We start from the raw sequence: 20,136 nt of genomic DNA on the forward strand, positions 1-20,136 counted from the left end.
TAACCTAAGTAAAGAATCTGGGAGTCAAGAAATTTTCAATTCAAAATGGTCAGTGTCCCTCTGCTCCAGTACGTTTCCCCTTCTGCTGTCAGTAGGAAACTTTCTAAAAACCCGGATTTTGTCTCCCTTCTGCTCAAATATCTTTAATGGCTTCCTGTCAACGACAGGATGAAGTCCAAAGTCCTTATGGCAGAATAGTAGTGTGATTACGAGGACAGCTTTATAGCCATCGAGACCTGAATTTGACTTTGAGCTTAAGGTCTTCTTGCTGTGTGACTTTGGACAGGTTGCTTTACCTGGCTGAATTTCAGTTTTTTCATCTGTAAAGTGGGACTAATAATAATATCTACCTTTTAAAGTGGTTGAAAAGATTAAAAGATGTAATCCTTGTAAACTGGTTAGCGCAGTATTTAGTAAGCACATAGATGTTTGGTAGGTAATTACTATTAACATGGCATTCAAGATCCTTCACATTTTAACCTCTCTTTACTTTCATAGCCTCACCTCCTGCCACATCATCCTATTCTAGCATCATTTCTAACACCCAAGTCTCTTGTCTTGCCTCCATGGTTTTCCTTCTCCTTAAAATCCCTTTCTTTCCTTGTCTACCTGGCAAAATTCCAATTCTGTAGGACAGTGAAGCCTTCTCACACACCCACTCCTCTCTTTCCAGTCACAGCTCCTATACCCATGAAGATCATGCCTCCTAGATTCTCTGGAATAATTCAAATCTCAAGTAGTCTGTGAAATTGTCAAGAATGTGTCAACTTCTCTTTGCATTTTTTATTCTGAAAATATGATTGTCAAACCACAGCACTTGTGCATACTCTATGATGACACTTATTATGTTTTATTCTAATGATTTATGTGTCTGTTTTTCTCATTAGTCTGTGATCTTTTTGAAGGCAGGAATTTTATCTTCATCTGTGTATACCAGGAATTCCCAAAGTACCTAGGACATAGTTGAGGTTAAATATTGTTAATTCGGTGAATGAATGAATTAATGACTAAGTGAATGAATAAGGTACCTATCCTTTTATTTTGCCTCTACATTGATCTTGCCAGGCTGTAGCTACTCCACTTTGACCTTAGGAGCTGTCCTAAGATATGAAGATCACTTTAACAAAGTGCTGTGTGTCTGTCTGTGTATGCACTATTCTCTTCAAGTTTGTATGTGTGACTCTATTTTGAGCGCACCAGATTTCCCCCCTTTTCCAAAGTGTATATTGGTGAACTCTCTTTTCCATTTCCTTGGGGGCCCCAAGCCAGCATGTCCTGCTCTGCCCTTGCTTCCACACCCTGCCACGTCACCCCAGTTCTGCTATGCCAGGAATGTTACTGAGGAAGAGTGGCTCTATGACTCAGAGGCCATCCTAGGAATTGAGAGGGAGTGGGGGCAGAGACAAGGTTTAGGGGGAAAAGATGGGAGACAGCCCTAGCTCCACTTTTTGAATTTTGCTTTCATCCATTTGTATATTCAGGATATATGTATTGAGCACCTACTCTGTGTTATGCACTATTCTAGATGCTTGAGATATAAAAACGGGTAAGATGTAATCTTTGCCCTGAAATGCTCAGTCTTATGAGGGAGACAAACAAGTAAACAAACTGACATAATACAAGGTAGTAGGAGTAACAGTAGCTATTTTCTAGTACATAAAGGAGAAACAAAGACCCCTAAGAAGCTACAAAACAGAGATCTCTCCTTTCAAAAGGGCTAAAATCAAATTCACAGATCAAATCCCAGGGAGAAGATCCCTTTGTTGACCTACCGCCTTGGTGAGTCAGGGCTTTATCGGTCTATTTCCACTTTCAAAATCAGAATCATAAAATACTTCAACGCTATACAATTTCATTGCTATGGAACTGCAAATTGCAATACAACCATTTGAAGTTTGTGTATCTTCAGTACTCAAAGGAAGATGAAGAACCCAGCAGGTGGCAGCAGGGAAACAACTGTTTTCGATCTTGGTGAAGGAGGGATAGAAGGCAGAGGTAAACGGGTGCGGATATTTCCTGGATGTTCAGGTCCTAGGTTCCTTCTCAAAGACCCAGAAGATATCCAGGTAGAGGATAACCAGGCCATCATGGGGGCTGCAAATTCGAGGATCCCCCGCTACATTCCTCTTCATTTATTCATTCCACAAATAATTATTGAGCCCTTACTATGTACAGTTATACCATGGGAGCAGCTGGAGATAGAAGAGTTAAACACAGTACTTGGTCTCTAGAAGCTTACATTCTGTTCAGAGTCACGTCTTCAGATCCCCACCAGTGTTCATAATCTCCGGGGCATTTTGTTAAAACAGAGCAGGGTAAGAACGAAGACTACACTAGAATGGAGAATTTCGCTGTCTCCTTGCCCTTTGGAGCTTAGGTAACTGACGGAGGCTGAGGGCTTGGATCGCAGGAAGATTGTGATATGTTTCTGATCATCTTCCTTGGCCTTTTTTTGACAGTTCATTCGTTCATTATCAAATATTTCCTGAGCTCCGTCACTGTGCTCAGAATTGCGCTTGAGGACAAGTGTAGACCTGTTTCGAATGTTAAAGGAAAACAAGATGTGCACGCACATTAAACTAAATAGTAAACAAAGCAGTAAAGCCGGAAGAATGGTTGATGGCATGTGATGTTTTGTGATATTCAACTCTTTAACGACTCTGACTTGACACCAGCGCTTCTGTCGGGAGTTCTTCCCTGGACTGTGAAATCGAAAGGGCCAGCCCCGCGGAATTTTTTCTGGAGATCAGGCACCGCAAATCAGCCCCTTCAGAGAGCTGAACCTAGATGGACCCATCGAGCCACCGTAGGGACGGTCTACGGTCAGGAGGAGCGCGCTGTCTTCGACCCTTGGATTCGTTAGGGCGTGAGGGACCCGCATCATGTGACCAATAGCTGCTTCCTGATTGGCTTGACTCCCTTCAGGGCCTCCCTCCCCTCTATTGGGTGGAAAGGGCCGCGGAGAAGGTTAGACGCATGCGCAGTGCCCGGATTTCCCTGGCCGCCCTGAGTGGAGAGGTGGGGTTGGGCGATAAACAGGCTGTGGCTAGGGAGGAGGGGGAGGGGGCGTTCGCTCAGCCAGGACTTCTCACACCCCGTTGTTCTTTTAGGTGTGGTTTCGTCCGGACGCGGGGTTCCGGCAGACGGCTTGAGCTTAGTCTCATGTGAAAGGGGAAAGTAGCTCGCGGAAAGCGGTTAAAGTTGCGGAGCGGGTGCGAGACGGCAGATCACCCCCATGCCAGCCGAATGGTGCGGCCCTGAGTTGTTCTAGGAGCCGGCCCGACGTTTCAGAGGCAGGCCCCGGAGGGGGCAGGAGGGGGCCCGCAGAGCGCGGGTTATGTGAAGAGACGTGGGGAAGATTCGACTCCGAGAAGAAGAGCCCGTTGAAAGGGAGCGAGGCCGCTGAGGGGGAGGGGGCTGCCAAGATGGCGTCGGCCTCCTCTGGGCCGTCGGTGGTGGGGTTTTCATCCGTGGATTCCGGGGTCCCTCCCTGCACCTCGTCTTCAGGTAATCAGGGTGGGGCGTGGTCTGGGGGCGGATGACGCCTGTGCGCTGGGAGGAAGAGCGAGACCCAGGAAGGGCACCTGTAGCTGGGGATGTCCGAGGCGTTGCCGGTAAGGAGAACAGAGGGCTAGGCTTTCTTATAGCAGGGCTTTCTCAGCGGGCAGGGAGAGTCTGAGGAGAGGATGGATTTGACTAAGAAAAGGGAGGATGTCAACGTTGGTTGTGTTGGAGGAGACCGAGTTGAGGACTTCGAAGAGTAGGGTCAGGAAAGGATGGAGATTGTCGGTGGGGGCAAGAATGAAACAGAATGGGAACCGAAGGGAGAAGATAAAAGAGTGGAGTGAAAGGAGGCCTCATAAGTAGAGCGGAATTACGTAGTGTGAGAGGCAGAATCCAAGCTGATTGTGGGGTTAATGGGATAAAAATGTGGAAGAGAAGCCATGGGACTTAAAAGACCTGGAAACGTTACGGGACGCTTTCGATTGCTGGAGAGTTAGGGAATTGTGGATTTTGTTGGAAGTTGGAGTTATTTGGAGCCGTCTCTTTCCTCAGAGGCTTCCCCAGTGCGTCATTCCTTCTCCCTTCGTGCATTCCCCACTCCCCCACGCACCCTACACATAAACACGCGGGCGGTCGCACAGACACACGTACACATTTTATCAGACATCCTCCTTTGGTGACTCTTATCTCTAGACTGCCCAGCTTTGGGAAGGAATGGGAAAATTTGAAGAGAGTCTGAGGAATGTAGAAAATTAGGGCTGAAAGCCCCTGAAAACAGAGGGAGAAGGTGCAATGATGGAGTCTTGAATTGCGGTAGAGGCTGAGGGAGGTGATGCTGGGAATTAGGCCTGAGAAGGATAGGGTAGGGGTGGCTCTAAGTGCTGTGGGAGAATATTGCATAATAGGAAATGGACTGGAAGAATGCTTAGGCAGAAGATTGGCACTTGGAGAACAGAGCCAGGGAATATAGCTCAAAGTAGTTAGAAACTATTGAAGATTGAGGGAGGGCTGAGAAGCCCACAAGAAAAGCAACAGATTGTGTGTAGGAGGGAAAATGTGTGGTGTTGGGATGTGTGTGTGTGTGGCCGGGGGGAGTCTGAGTCAGACGTTCTAGAGCTTCTGTCAGAAGTGTCTGGTGTTCCACAGTTACTGTTGCCTCTACACTGTGAACAGGACAGGCTGCCAGATGATGGATGCTTTACTTGAGACGCTGACATTTCCTTAGGCCCGGTATTGCATCCTACCCATTTTGAATTGACTAAATAGACGGTTCCACTTTTCCTGCTCCAGCTCAGATGAGCGAATACTTGGTCACAAATATCTTCTTCATAAACTGCAGTTTTATTTATGTACATCTATTTTTAGTTTCCTGAGAGTGATTTTTGCCTTTCCTAAAAAGATTAGAGGGCCAGAACAACTCATGTTGCATTCTAACTGTGAAGAAGGATAAGGTAAAAATGACAGTTTTTAATACAGTACTCCTTAATTTAAAACCTTTTCTCCCCTCCTCCAGTGCAGAAAGAATGGTTGTGTATAGTTCTTAAACTTCTTAACTATCAAATCAGGTGTTAGAAACCAGGTTAATCTTAAAAGCTGTATGTTTATATCCCAAAATTTGATTCAGCCTCTGTCTCATGGAAATATTGGCCAGGTGGACAGATTTAGGGTTAAAAAGAAATATTTCTGTCACATACTGATGTATCTTCCTCCTCTTCAGGTCTCTACTCCTACTTAAGGTAGTCCTACCATCTTTTTTAAATGTCACTATTTGATATTTTTAGGTTTTTTCCCCAGATCCTAGGATTAGCAGGTAGTAATTCAGATTTTATAAATTTTTTTCTATTGAAAAACTAGAAAATCAAATATTTGGTTTCAGTGGGCTTTACAGTGCCTTGGTTCTACTACATTCATATGTGAAGTCAAGGTGTAATAATGACTAAGAATAAATAGCTTTAGATTCCTTTTTTTTACTTTAATTTCTTACACCCGCCTTCTCTGCTTCTTTGGCAAGTACTATAACAGTTGGACTAATAAATTAAGAAATATTCTCATAAATATTCCTGAAAACATGAAATTATTGTGTGTGGATATGGAGTGTTGACTTTTTGCTGTCTCTGCACATCCACTTAGATTTTGGCTTACTGAATTTAATTTAATAGAGTATTTCATTTCAAGGATATGTTTTTGAAGAGCATAAGATGTTTGATTCTGATGCAATAAAAGCTATAGAGAATGTGTTTTATTTGTGATTGGAGGGGAGTGATGCTCTGGATGGTACTGGGGAATTAACACATTGGCAGGAATAAGGAGTGGTTTATAATTTACTAAATTGTTAAAGGCTAGAAGGCCAGCTTTGTAGAAATTCAAGGTAGGAGAGTGTATGTTTGTGTTTTAATCATCCTGAAACCAACTTACTGTCCTTAGATGTTTAGCTGAATTCACAAGGTTTTCTGGCAGTGTTGAAAGTGGATACAAAATAAGAATATCAGGATTCAGGGACAGATTGACTGATGTTTTAGATAAGCCACTCAAAACCTTTGGAGGCTCAAAATCTTTTGGCATTCAAATTAGGAAGGACAGATAATTTAGAACAATTAGTTGTTCCAAGGCTATATTAAACCCGTCTAGATTATTTAGCCATTAAGCCAGAGCTTGTCTTTTACGCTGCTGAGGAGTGAAATACAGAGGGTAGAACAAACCATATGCTCTAAGAGATATTTGACATCTTTTCCCATAGAGTAATTACCATGTTTGGATTTGAGGGAGGCAGTTATAAATGAATATCAGCTTACAGCGGCCATCAACATGTGCTTGTTCTTAAACTTTGGTTATTAATAAAAGGTACTGCAGTTTGCTGTCAGCTGTTTGGTGTGTAAAGGAAGTTTATCCCTTCTCTTCCTTTCTCCTCTATCTTCATTATTTGGACGGTGGCACCACTTAAAAAAATAAAATCAGCCCTGATAAGGTGTTGACAGTGCAACATCTGTCACACCAGGATACAAAGAGCCTGTTTCCCTATCTGCAGTTTGACTAGTCCTTCAAGAGTTTGAAATTCAGCCACTGAGTCCCCTTTTTACTACCAGGAAGGGAGTAAAGAGTTTCTGTTTTACAGACTTGATTTTAAGTTAGTAGAGGAGTTAAAAAAGTAAAGTTAAAATGCTAAGGTGTCTATTCTCCCCTGAAATAAGAGCCGTGTGATAAAATCATGTGTGACTCCCCTAAGAAAAAAGTGCTCAAAACCTTAGAACATCATGAACCTGTATGTAGCTCATTTTGCTTCAGACCAAAACATTTCTGTATTTGTCACACTTCACCAGGTGATTTTTATCATGAAAAGTCAGCTCCTTTTCTGACTTATTTTTCTCTTAACTACTAAGGAAAACTCCAGAAGACCCAGGATTGAAGCATTTTTGCTTTGAACCTTTATAGTAGGGTTGGTCTCATCAGTCCTTGATTCTGGTAGCTTTGTTCTTCCCAACAGAGCGCTCTACCAGTAAATTATGCTGTAATTGGATAACTCCATATGGTAGGAATTTTGTTGAGGGCTTTTTGTCTGTGTTCTTTGTCTACAGTGCAAGCCATTTGTAGACTGATCCTTTTCCCTTCACTTCTTCCATACAGTGAAAGGTAAAGCAACTTATACCACTTACTGGAGTGAGAAACTGAAATCTGGAAATGTAAAGATAGCACAGAATGCCATGTAATCAGAATATCACCAGGTACTATTTTGGTTGGTATTTTGTAAGTAGAGATAGGTTTTTCTGTTTGCTTTCTCCACAGAGATTTGACATCACCCCCGCCCCTTTTTTCTTTTGTCCCCTTGGTATATTCTGTCAGAAAACTGACATCAGAATGTCATTGTTTTTGATTAACCATTTATTTCTGCCATGGCTGCTCCAGCCCAGTGTTAATTATAATTATATAGATTTATTAGGTATCCAGCATCTGATATTGATTGGTAAGGTGTACTTACAGGTTAGCTTTGAATATCAAAATACATATTATGTTTTGTTTGTTAATTTCTGTATGTGTTCTGGGTTGATATAAAACTCTTCTGATTAATAGCTTTGCTCAAATATGTGCTAGCTACTGGCTATTATGCATTTTATCAGCCTGTTTTTCTTTGATGATATAATGGAAATCTATAGCCTGTGAAGTGAACAACAGAGGTAGTACCTGGCCAAACTCAGAACTGGGGAGAAGGAAGGGGAGGTTATTTTATCCTTTAAGTGGATGTTTTCTTTCGTAGAATTTTGGGATATTCTTATTCGACGTGAAGAAACCAAAAAGACCGAAGTTGTCAGTTTCTTCTCCCTTTCCTTTTTTCATTGGATGTATCCTCTTGATCAAAGATAAAAGAATACCTCAGGAAGCATGCCACTTTCTGATAACCTGGCAGAGGGAATCTCTTTCTCTGTGTTCGAAATCCTGGGCCACCATTCAGTCTCAAAGGCAGAGAGTGTTTTGACTGATGGTGTTTCCTGGAGGAAACCCCTTCCTAGCTCATTTCCCCTATAGCACTTCACTTCTCCACCCTTTCCTATCAAAAGAGAGCATTGTTTAGTTTGTACATATGTGTTGATTCTGTTTTGTTCCTGTCTCCTGTATGATCTGTTTTTTTTCATTGTTTCCTGTTTGTAGTGGACTTTTTTCTCAACTGCTCCATCTTTTTAAACTTGGTCACCAATTATTTTTTTCTCTTTCTGTTTATTTGTAATGGCTGTATACATTGAGTATTAATTTTTAATCTGATTCCCAAAAAGGCCCCTTATTGTTGGAGTCTGAAGAATACTATCAAAAAGAGAGAGAAGGGCAGATTCCTTGAAGGGAGTTCAGTATATCTTGTTTGCCTTGTATACTAAACTGAGCAATATGTAATTCGCTCAGAATAAGTACTGTCCCAAAGGATCAGTAATGTTGAGGGAGAGTAGGCAAAGGGAAGTTGAGGGGAGAGAATGGAAAGAGGTTTTTTTAGGATATATAAATAGCTTAGAGTATATTAGCTTTCCTGTGCACAGTGTTGGTAAACATCCCTGGCAAACTTCAAGTTCTCACTGACGAGAACCAGTATGCAAGGGGTAGCAGAGAAGTAACTCTGTATCTCTGATTTTCTTGCATAAGGATCTGGGGGGGTAATTGAAATGCATTGTTGGGACAGTTAATGTTCATTATGATATCATTAGACTTTCTCTGTTGAAATATGTACATTCCAATTCAGCAATATTCACTGCTTTTTCAAGATATCTAGAGCCACACTTGTAAATAAAATTCAGAGGTGGTTATCTGCCAGAAATCTCAAATGCTTCTTGGCCATGGGTTGGCTTATCCAGGAGATTGGAGTCTTTTAAGAAGGACTCAGAATTTTTTCATAAATTTCAACCAAAATTTTAGTGCCAAGAGATAACATATTTTAGACCTGAGAATGATGAAATTTGCCTTATAGAACTAGAAGCAAAAGTTTATCACTGGAGGGAAATACAGAGATATTTTAATTTAACTCTCTCATTTTCCAGATTAGGAAACTGAGGTTCAGATACATTGTTAATACCGGTAAAGACTTTGTGTGAAGTCTGTATGTTACCAAGGTGAGTCAGTAAATTTGTGGTTCATTCCTTACTACTTAAGGTGGCCCTTAGCTGAGGTGACCCCAGGACTGGTAGATCAGACTGCTTTTGAGCTTTTGTTTCTAAGAGTGTTCTTGCCTTTATGACTTTTTCAAGAAAAATCCTTAGGAAAAATTGACACCTGCTAGGAAATAAAATTTAGCTTTTCTGTGAAATGCGGTTTGGTTTTCTTAACTGGCTTGGTTTAGTTCTTATTGAGGGTATAGTAATGGTACTTTTTTTTTTTTTTAACACTGTCTCTTAGAGGTAAACAGTACTTCTCAGGAGGCAGGCTGACATTTCAGACATATTTCTATGTATTTTCATTTTGATAAAGTATTATGCCTCTCACATGCAGAGGTGTAATTAAAATGGCTTTCAGCATTTCAAGTTAAAGAGGACCAGAAAGATTGTTTGAGATAGTCCAGCGAGCAACTGGACTGATGACATTTTTGTTTTGTTTTTTGCAAGTTTCTGCTTTTGATTTTTTTTTTCTTTTAAAATCTCTGACTCTCAGTATTATCAACCAAAAGGGTCCCTAATTAGCATTTTGCTTCCAAAAAGTCTGCTTGTCTCTTTGTGCTTTATATGGGAATTGTTGACACATTTATGCAGTAGTATTGGTAGCTCATTGAGCTGAATCTCTGCGATTGCTCCTCTATGACCTGTTCAGGCGGAACTCCAGTTGTCTGAGGAATGCATGTCTGGCTAGCCTCTGGCGTCCCCAAATTATATGTGTACTTCAAACGTGGAAGTCAGTCACACACTGCCTCTTAGTTTCTCATCTGGTAGATGATGTCATCTCATCTCTGACGGAAATGCTTCTGCTCTGAAAGCACAGGGAGAGGCTCTGGTATTAAGGCCAACTCTGTTTTGTTCCACACACTGAGTTGTGGTGGAGGGGGAGAGGAGAGGGACAGCTCTCTCGTTGGAGCTATTTACTGTCTGAGAGTATCTTTGTTTCAATTATCTCCTCTTTTAAAGTCAACACAGCTCTGAAGTTTGCCTTTTCTCACATTTCTCAGAATTACATTGATTTTTTTCTCCCTCTGCATTTTCTCCTTCCCAATAGTGAATCTTAGTCTACAGTGCTTTAGTAGTAGCATACAAACTTAAGGAGAGTCACAGCGATGTTTTGCCAAGTGACTGGAAACCAGCTCCTTCAGTACCTTTTCCATCACAAACACAGTTTAGGGTGGGGTCAAGGACCAAAATGGAGTGCTTCCTTAAGACTAGTACAGAGTTACTCAGAAAAATTTTGCGTGACATGGTATGATGATTCAACTTCGTATTTTAGCAAGAATTGATTGGGTTGTTTTCACTTTGGCACTTGACTTGGGTGGTTCAGCTGTTTTGAAATTACCTTAGTAACATTAAAGGTTTCTTGGCTTATTTGCATAGTTTAGAGGCTAGCTCTTTTATATTTTTCAAGTATCCAGGAGATATGCTGAAATTAGAGATCTCTGTTTTATAGGAGAACATTGATATTCTGAAAGATACAAAAGATAAACGTCTTCAGAGAGAACCTCTTATCATATGTGCTGATGTAGGCTTGTTTCAGGTTGTATAGACATTTCAAAGTAATAATTAATAGAGAAAGAGAATGAGTGTATAGGAGTCATGCTTATTTGTAGCTTGAAGTTGTCAGCAGCTTTCTAGGTATCTTTTCACATTTTTCCTTCTGGTCTGTCTCTGCAACAACATAATATGATTGTAATGAGCTTGAGTTAATGTGTGAGGAGGGGAGTGCTGGTGGTCTGTATGTGTGGGGCTGTTGAGTAGTAGTTTACTAGGAAAAATGGGTTGTAAAACAGAATGACAGTAAAGCCATCCCTGTATATCTCTTTTCTTTAGTTGTTAAATTATGTGGATAATTATTTGTTATAGAAAATTTATGTACATAAGGAAAAATGGAAATTTAAAGTTACAAAATCAACCTAATCCCACTACCCAATATAGTCATATTTTAACATTTAGGTACATAATTTTTGGACCTTTTCTATGTGTATATTACATGTTACTTTATAGATAAAAGTGTTTTACGAAAGTATTATGCTATATAATTTTTCACCTTTTTCCACTACTCAACAGTTTATTGTGACATTGTGGCCATACATACACATAAAATAATGGTTATATACTATTCTATTTTATGACTGCACCATGATTTGTATAACCTATTCATCTAGATTCTTTCCAATTATATCTATCCAATTATTGTTATTATATATAATACTGCAATGAATATCTTTGTATATATGTCTATGTCCACTTGACTAATTATTTACTTAGGATGAATTCCCACTTTTGGGACAAATGGTACATACTTAATTTTAAAGCTTTTTGCTAGATATTGCCGAATTGCCTTCAGGAGTGAAAGACCCTCAAATAAAATGTACACACATTCTTTTTTAAAAGGATAGAAGCCTGTGTCCAAAGGAGCTTTGTACCTTAGAATTTTTTTGCCAATTTGAAGTTACTCCAGAGTGAAATTATTTGGGTTACAAGTTTTGTGATCACTTCTGAAATTTTTCTGCCAGAGCTTCTCCTTCTCTCTCTCTCTTTTTTTTTTTTTTTTTTTTTGCTTTTTGGTTTGTTTTGGGTTTTTTTGACATTTACCTAGTAGAACTGCAGAAAATCATCTCACATTTCATAGTATGGTGCTGGGGATCAGGACAGATCCTATTCATAACTTTAAATTTAAGAGTTGTTTTTTTTTTCAATATGCTTATTCTACTGTAAGCAAATAGAACCCCAGAAGTAAGTGATAACTTTCTGTTTTTCCTCATTTAGGTTTCAACTTTCTGTGCTGTGGGGTCAACCGTAAGAGAGGTAGATCTGATGTGTATCTGTGCTGAAGAAGCATGAGCTCCTCGCAGTTACTAGCAGCCAACTCCTCTTCCCCATAACAACTGCAGACTTTTTAAAGTAGTAGTACATGGTCTTCTGAGAAGGCTGTGGTTGTTTTGCAAGCATTATTTGACTTTAGCTCCCATTTCCCTCTACCCTCTTCAAAAAAGTTGCTATCTTAACATAGAAACTTATTTTATCACAGATCCACAGTATGAAATGAATCAGATTACTATCTTTTGTTTTTCCCATAACTCCGTTTCCTTTTGCTTCAGTAAATTGAGTCTCAACTCTTTTTTTTTCTTTCTGTTGCACCTCTCATTTCCCCTGACCTGTCCCATCCTGTAGATGGTGTTTCATAATTCACAATGATAATGATAATTGCTAGTATTTGTAGAGCATATATTACATGTTAGGTGCTATATACCTGGCTGGTTTCTTATAACAACCCTGTGAGGTACTTGTTACTATATCTCCATTTTATAGATGAGGTAACCAAGGCCTAGAGAGTTTTAACCAACTTGCCCAAGATTACCTAGCTAGAAAACGATTGATCTAGTATTCAAACCTAGCCAACCTAGGTGTTATGATTTCAGAGCCCACATCCCTACCCACTATGCCTTATTGCTCTCTCACTAATCTGAAAGTCTGCGTGTGAACTAACTTGACTTTAAACCAGATTAAATATTTGTTGTTGAATGTGTACTGATTGAACTAGGAGTCCTTGGTGAAGGAAAAAAACAGTGCAGAAGGGAATTTCCCCTTCTGACCTTAGGTCTCCTAAAAAAGCAACAGAATTCTGAGCTCATCCATGCATATGTGGAGTTATTGATCATTCTTTCAGAAAATATTTTAGAAGTTAATGTGGATTTAGACCAAGGATTGGTAACTGATTCTGCAGTCAATTCCGAGGTCCCAAAAACAAAACAAAAGAGTGTCTATCAGATGCCCTTTTTTGGTCCATTGCAAATTCAGTAATCATAATCCTTATGCTTTTAATCAGAGCAAGTCATGGTCCCACTTAACCAGAAAGAAAACTCTAATATGAGGTGAATGGAGCTCTGTTTTTCTCTCTGTTAAAATTGTTCATGTCTTACTACAAAGCCAAAAAGATACTTTCAACTGCTAGAGAGGACCTTAAAATCTGTGAAACTGCTTTTTCAAGTTTAGACTTGAAAGACAGCTTCTGCTCCTCTAGAACTGGCATTGTCTAGTTTAGAACAAGGATAATCTCAGTAAAAGAAAGGAAAGGTACTTTCCTACTGTTTTTGCCAGGGACATTGATGACTTGCCAAAGAAACAGATCGCATTATTGTTAATTTTATTTTATTTTATTTTATTGAGAGAAACTGATGGAGGAAGACTCTGAAAATGGAAGGGAAAGGAGTATCTCAAGGGAAGGAAATACGTGTTCATGTTGTCCATTAGCAGTTCTGAGATTTAGTTAGTTTGTAAAAACATTTTAGTTCCCTTGGTGCTTTCTTGTCCCACCTAGACTCTAAGTGGTCAGGATATTGAAAACAAGATGGTTTAGAAGAACGAGAATTGAATTGAGAGTTAGGAATGTGGATTCCAATTCTGGGTCTGTCGCTGCCTTTGCTCTGTGATTTTGAGCATATCCCTTAGGCTCTTGTGCTTTTACTTACAAGTAAGAGGATTAGACTAAAAATCTCAAAGGCCCTTGCTGAATGATTTTTTTCATAACATAAATGGTTGTTGATTTTTTTTTTTTAAGCTTGGAAATGGGCAGGTAGCTTCATTTGTGTCTGAAGGAGCTAAGTTCTCAACTTTTTCTATTTAAAAGTCAACTTTTGTTAATGTCTATAGATTTCAGCCAGACTGAGCCTGCCCTGGCCAGAAAAAATTTTTTTTCCTAAGTGAGTACACCCTTGCTCTTCCACGTCTTTTACATTTCCTTCTTTCTGCAGAGGAACTAGGGCTTGAAATCACCACGATTGGCTCTTTATCTGAACCATTATTTTTCTGGTGCAGCCTGTTTGTCATGACTTCATTTTTTGCTTCCAATAGAGCAACATTAGCTAGTTATTTAGAATGCTTACTGGTCCAGGGCCTATTAATAAGTAGGAGTTACACAGTCATGAGGGAAACAAACTACTTCATCCTTAATGCTTACTTTTACCAGAGGAAACCTCTCAGAAAGAAGCCAGCTCAGATGAAGAAGCTTGACTATCCAGACTTGCTTCTTTTCCTTCTAAACTTCTAATTATAAAATTTTTCAGTATACACAAAGTAGAGAGAATAGTATAATGAACCTCCAAGTACCCATCAGCTAGCTTCAACAGCAACATTTTGCCAGTCCTGTCGCATCTGTTCTCCATTGCCCCACCTCCACCCCCTGGACTATTTTAAAGTGAACCCACTCTTCATGTGATTTTAGCCATAAATATTTCAGGATGCCTTTCTATAGAGAAGGATTTTATTTTAGAGAAGAAAGGGAGGGAGTTGTAACATAACCACAGTGACATTGTCCTATCTACAAATCAATAAGAGTTATTAATTTCTCCTCTCAAGGCTCCTGTCTCAGAGATACTTTAAAAAAATTTTTTTTTCCTAATCAGTATCCAAAGAAGTTTCACACATAACTGTTGGCTTTGTCTCTTAAGTCTTCCAAACAGTTCCCATACCCTGTAGTACTATTTTGAGAGCCTAATGAGATATGCTTGTAAAACTTTTCAAGTGCTATACACATATAAATTGTTTGGTCAGTGAAGAGAAATAACCTTTCTAAAAACATCAGCATTTCAGTTTAGTCTTATAGGTAGCGTTAAGGAGTAATAAGAGAATGTGAAGATGTGCAAGTCATGGAGAAAAAAGTAGAAATATTGTAATCTTCTCCAGGTCACAGACGTATAACTCTCTATCCATAGTGCCTAGCATAATTCTTGGCATATAACAGACGATCAATAAATATTTGTTGAATAAATGAAGGCGGTGTGGAGCAAAAATAATTCAGCATTGAACTGGTGCTGAGATGTGTTAAAATTGAACCAATGAGGGGAAGCTGGTTTAGGACTTTTCCTATGGCACTTATAGCCAAGCTGTCAGCCTCTATACCTACCTTTAGGTAGTGTGCTGTCCTCTCTTGCACGTGCCACATTTCCTAGTGTGGACCGATGGTAATGTAGGCATTTAAATGATAATCCTTCTGAGTTTTAGCTAAGATGGGGAGAAACAGCTCCCACATTCCTCAGGAGAAAGGTTTTTCCCTGAGGAAGAGTAAATTTAACATTGAAATCCTGCCCTGTACTCAGTTTCCCTGCCTAAAAAAGAGGATGATATATTTGGATCGTGGATATGGATTATAAGATGATAGTATAGTATCAGAGAGTGTTTTTCACACAGATGCTAGAAACCTTTCTGTTGAATAATATTCTAGTCTTATCCATAGGGATGAATCTCATTCTCCTAAAACATGGGCTGGCAGGCATTACTAAGCTGGATGTTGCCATGTTAAGTTGATCTGTCTTTCTCCCTGCCCCCCCCCCCCCCATTTCTCCTCCTCTTCCATTTCTACTCCTCTTCCTTCTGAAGAGAAAGCTTGATTGTGAGGTGAACAGGTACGGGTGCTAGTGACTCTTCAGTCTCAGGGTGTGGTTTCTCATTGGCAGAGCTTAAGCCTTAGCAGGTGGTACGTGGTTCCCTGAAATGTCGCTCTGCTCTTCATTGGGTTTCTGGACCAAGCTGGGTGTTAACAGTAACATTGATCAAATTCTCTAGATATTTTTCTCTTCCCTTTTATTCTTCTTTGGTAGGTTAGAGCTGTGGTCTGTGCCCTGGGGGCAAAACTTCAGACAAGGAAGAGAGTTGAGTCTTGGGTCCTGATTCTCCTCCCTGTGTTACTTGCTCTGATTATTGTTACGTAGACCCCAGCACTCTTAACTGCTTCAGCTGTAGTGTTCTTGGGATGAATCCAAGCTTTGCAGTTGCAGATAGCTAAGCAGTTGGCACAATATTCCACTGAGTGAAGTCCTCCCACCTTCATGCTGGGTACTTTGCAAGATTATAGCAGCCCTAGAGCTACATGTTTGTGTGATAAAACTAGGAAAGGTAGCAAAGTAGAACTTTTTAGGGAGTAAGAAAAGCCTCAGACCTACTCTCTGCTTTGAAATCACTTACCTGCTTTTTTTCCTCCGTTGTTTACTTTGTCCAGTGACTCCTTCCTTGCATGCAGAGGAGGTTATTTTCTAGAATAGACTGTCAGCCTAGGACTGGACTTGGCTCTTGGTTCTACCAGTTCCCTCCAGACCCCTTCCCCTGGGACAGAAAAGGAAGAGATAAGCCGAGCACTGACCAAGGAGTCCAGAATCAATGTTGTCTTCTCAACTGAAAGCATATCGATTTCCTCACTGAGAATCACTGATTGTGTAGTTGTGTGTGCACTTGCACAGGGGATGTTGGGAGAAAGAAGAGTCTGAGGGTTTTAGGAGGAGACAAGAATTTTGAGATGCTAATTAGGATTTCATGAAGGTCTAGTTATTGAACATTAAATCTTCCTGTGGGCCCAACTTTGCTCTTGCATTAGAAATCACATATAACAACATATTTGTATAGCATGTCACACACAGTTCATGAAGTACTTTGGTTTAGTTTATCTCATCTAGTCTTTGCAGAAACTTCCTAATATAGGTTCCTCGTTTTTTAGTTAAGTATAGAGAACAGTTTGCCTGGTGTAACAGGGATTTGAACCCAGGTCTTCTGATTTTTAAATAGCTCAGAATGTTGACTGTCAGCTAAAAGGTTCTAAGATAAAAGTTTGACTAATTTTTTTGTTAGTGGAAACCTTAAATTTTACAGTAAGTCGGTAGCAGTTTTAATCATAAACCTGAGTCATCCTGGCTTATTCCTTGGAAACGTTAGCTTAGGGTTCCAGTCCTAAAATACACGCTTTCACCTGTCTGAAGTCAGCATGACTGAAGATGAAGCATCCTGCAAAACGCATGGATTATTGGACTCTGCTTTTTCCCTAATTTTCTGGGTCATTTTATGTAGCACATCTTAACAGCTAGATGACATTTCCCTTGCCTCCTTTTTTGGGAAGAGGAGTGAAAACCATCTGTTCCCCATAATTTTGCTGCTCAGACTCATGAGGGGGAAGGAAATTTTGCTGCTCTGCTTGTTGATACCAGAAATGCTTAGTCTGTGGCCTTTGTACTATTAAGGGCTATCAGATTCTCTCCTCTGAGCCCAGCTATATTCTGAAATTCTCAGGGCCCTTGATCATTGGTCTTAAACAATCATAATTAGAGCTTTACCTGATTGTCTTTAATCCTATCTTGTCTGTGTTGCATTACATTAATCCTTATACATGGACTGGAACTGTGGTCTTCCCACTCAAGTATTATATTATTGAAGATTCATCCCATTCGACCACTTCTTTTTAATTTTCTTTAACATGGCTAATCTTTATTCCCTTTGACTTCTTTAGAACTAGATCAAAGTAATGTATCAGTAGTCTTTGAAGAAAAAAGGCCAACATTCTCCAATATGAAGGGGAGAAAGTTCTGTCTCCCTGAGTAATTGTGATCATGTGTCTCCAGTGTGATCATTGATGAAGGTTACAGGATGGCAGACCCTTAAGAACTGATTTAACCGTTCAGTATTTTTTCTATAGATAATGGTCTTTTAGTCACTTTCTAAACATGGTTATTCTTGAAATTTTTCCTAAATTTAAACTGATAAAAGTCATAAATAATATTTATGAGATTTAACTACACACTTACACATCTGCACTGATTAAATATTTAGCAAGTCAAAGTTACTTTGGTAAGTAAGTAAATTCCAGCAAATTCCTGTTGCATTTACAGCAGAAATCTAGATGAGGATGTAGGGACATAGAGCCAGTTTCTGCCTGCACCCAGTGATGTGTCATTATTTTGACATTGCATCTTCCAGTTCTTAGCCTCCACATCTCCAAGACCAACTCTTTTTTTTTAATTGAAGTATAGTTGATTACAGTATTACATTAATTTTAGGTGTACAACATAGTGATTAAATATTTTTATAGCTTATACTCCCATTTAAAGTTAATATACAATAATGGCTACATTTCCCTGTGCTGTACGACATATCCTTGGTGCTTATTTATTTTATACATAGTAGTTTGTGTCTCTTAATTCCCCACCCCTATCTTGCCCCTCCTCCTTTTTCTCTCCCACTGGTAACCACTAGTTCTCTATATCTGTAAGTCTGTTTCTGTTTTGTTACATACATTTATTTCTTTTATTTTTTAGGTTCCACATACAAGTAATAGAATATTTGTCTTTCTCTGACTTACTTCACTAGGCGTAATACCCTCTAGTTCCATCCACGTTGTTGCAAATGGCAGAATTTTATTCTTTTTTATGGCTGAGTAATATTTTATTTATGTGTACACACACACACATCACATCACATCACATCTTCTTTATCCATTCGTCTCTTGATGAACATTTGGGTTGCTTCGATATCTTGGCTATCATAAATAAAGTTTCCATAGACCAACTCTTTACCTTTTTTCTGAAGTAATTAATAGAGGAGAAAAGCACCATAGATATGCTCTAAAAGTTCTTACCCTTTTAGCTCTACAGGAGAAATGATTAATCAAGCCCCAGACTGTCCAGTGAGTCTTAGGTATCTCTTATGCCCTTTCTCTTTCAGCCATGGTATCAAATGAGACCCTCTGGCTCTGATGGTTAAATGTATCAAGAACAGATACATTTCCTAGAGAAAATATGAACACTTCTGTAAGAAAAAAGGACTATAACAAGAACGGAATAAGGACTCTGTGAGTGAGAAGGGACATTTAAAATCCCTATCCTAAAGGATATGGTATCACTTGAGCAAGAGGCAGGAGCTCATTGTCAGGTTCAGTGCAACTCAAATCCTGATTGTCTCAGTGTGCTTGATAGAGATTGTGTGAGTATGTGTACACACTTACGGTTGTGTTTGCTTTTTTTTTTAACAGGGTCTGGAATCAAGAGACCCATGGCATCTGAGGTGAGTTTCACACTGATACAGTGATTCTAAAATTTTAATTCTGGGATAGGATACCTGTTTATGACATCTTTGTTTTCCCCCTGCTTGGGCCTTGGAATCTAGATAGGGTTCTCACATCTCTTTGGTAGGCTAGTAATTATACAACTCTACTTTTATCACAGTTTATTATGAATATTAATAATAGCTCAGATTGATTGAGCATCTTTAATGTATCTAAGTGCCTTTTGTAGGTATTCTTACTTAATCTTTCAAACAGCCCCTATGAGGGTAGGTACCATCGTCATTCATGTTGAACAGATGAAGAAAGTGAGGATTAGAGGTTCTGTAGCTTGCCCAAGGTCTCAGAATGAATACGTGGCGTTAAGGCTGGACTTCAGACCCAGTCTGACGCAGAAGCTCACTCCCTTGTTTTGCTGTTAATGCCTCCAGTGCATTGCTTCATGGGTAATATGGTGAACTTCTTTTAACCATACTGACGCTGTTGATTTCCTAAGTTTTTCTTTGTTGTTCAGGTTATATACTGACAGTTTTCCGGCACTCAGGACCTTAGCAAAAAGAGCAGAACTTAAGTATCAAGCCCTAAGATCGTGACATCCTATTTCTAATAGTTTTTTTGCCTTCTGGCTTATTAAATTAATGAGTATTGACACCACGAAGAATCCTTTCATGTCTGTCGTGCTGGTGTCTTGGCTGTGGAGACTAGCCTTCCAGGTTCTGCCCCATTGGTTTTACTCCTTCTGTTTTTCAGAGGCTGTCATGTGAGTAGAAAACAAAGCCACATCACATTCTCAGGAATCTCTTCAAGTCAGTGAGACCCCTATCTTAGAGGATTCATCTTATTACCTCAGCCTTTTCGTATCTGGGCTCACAGTACTTGCATTTGCCAGTGGCTCAGTCATTTCTGCTGGTGCATTCAGTTTGAGCAGATAGTGTTCATGTTGCATTGAAGGTTAGAGGGCTAGTAGTCTCTAAAAAGAACCTGGGTCTGCCGCGCTTTACTTCTGTCTTGCTTTTGTAAACTGAGGGGCTGTCCTTTTTTCTGGGGCTGCTGTTTCCTACTTCCCCTGTTTCTACTTTTCTCTAATAATACTCATTTTTATTTTCCATGTCATATTTCTGAGGACCAAAGGTGAAATGTGTCCTTTGGAGTTTTCTTCTGTGTCTTTTAGCCAGTTGATTCATT

General features: G+C 39.7%; 1 protein-coding gene across 6 annotated transcripts in view; it reads left to right on the forward strand.

Moving 5' to 3' along the window:
- Window positions 1–2,875: 2,875 nt before the first annotated feature.
- PIP5K1A (phosphatidylinositol-4-phosphate 5-kinase type 1 alpha) overlaps window positions 2,876–20,136 on the forward strand; it is a 34,069-nt gene continuing 16,808 nt past the window's right edge. The window contains exons 1-4 of one of the 6 annotated variants that reach the window (XM_045519160.2): window positions 2,876–3,018; window positions 3,111–3,507; window positions 11,901–11,939; window positions 18,922–18,953. In XM_045519160.2, the coding sequence (XP_045375116.1) occupies window positions 3,426–3,507; window positions 11,901–11,939; window positions 18,922–18,953 (153 nt within the window). In that variant the 5' untranslated portion in view covers window positions 2,876–3,018; window positions 3,111–3,425. The other 5 variants (XM_045519163.2, XM_010958441.3, XM_010958437.3 and 2 more) reach the window with 5 other exon arrangements.

This window comes from Camelus bactrianus, chromosome 21 (genome assembly GCF_048773025.1).
Source record: "Camelus bactrianus isolate YW-2024 breed Bactrian camel chromosome 21, ASM4877302v1, whole genome shotgun sequence".
NCBI lineage: Eukaryota > Metazoa > Chordata > Mammalia > Artiodactyla > Camelidae > Camelus > Camelus bactrianus.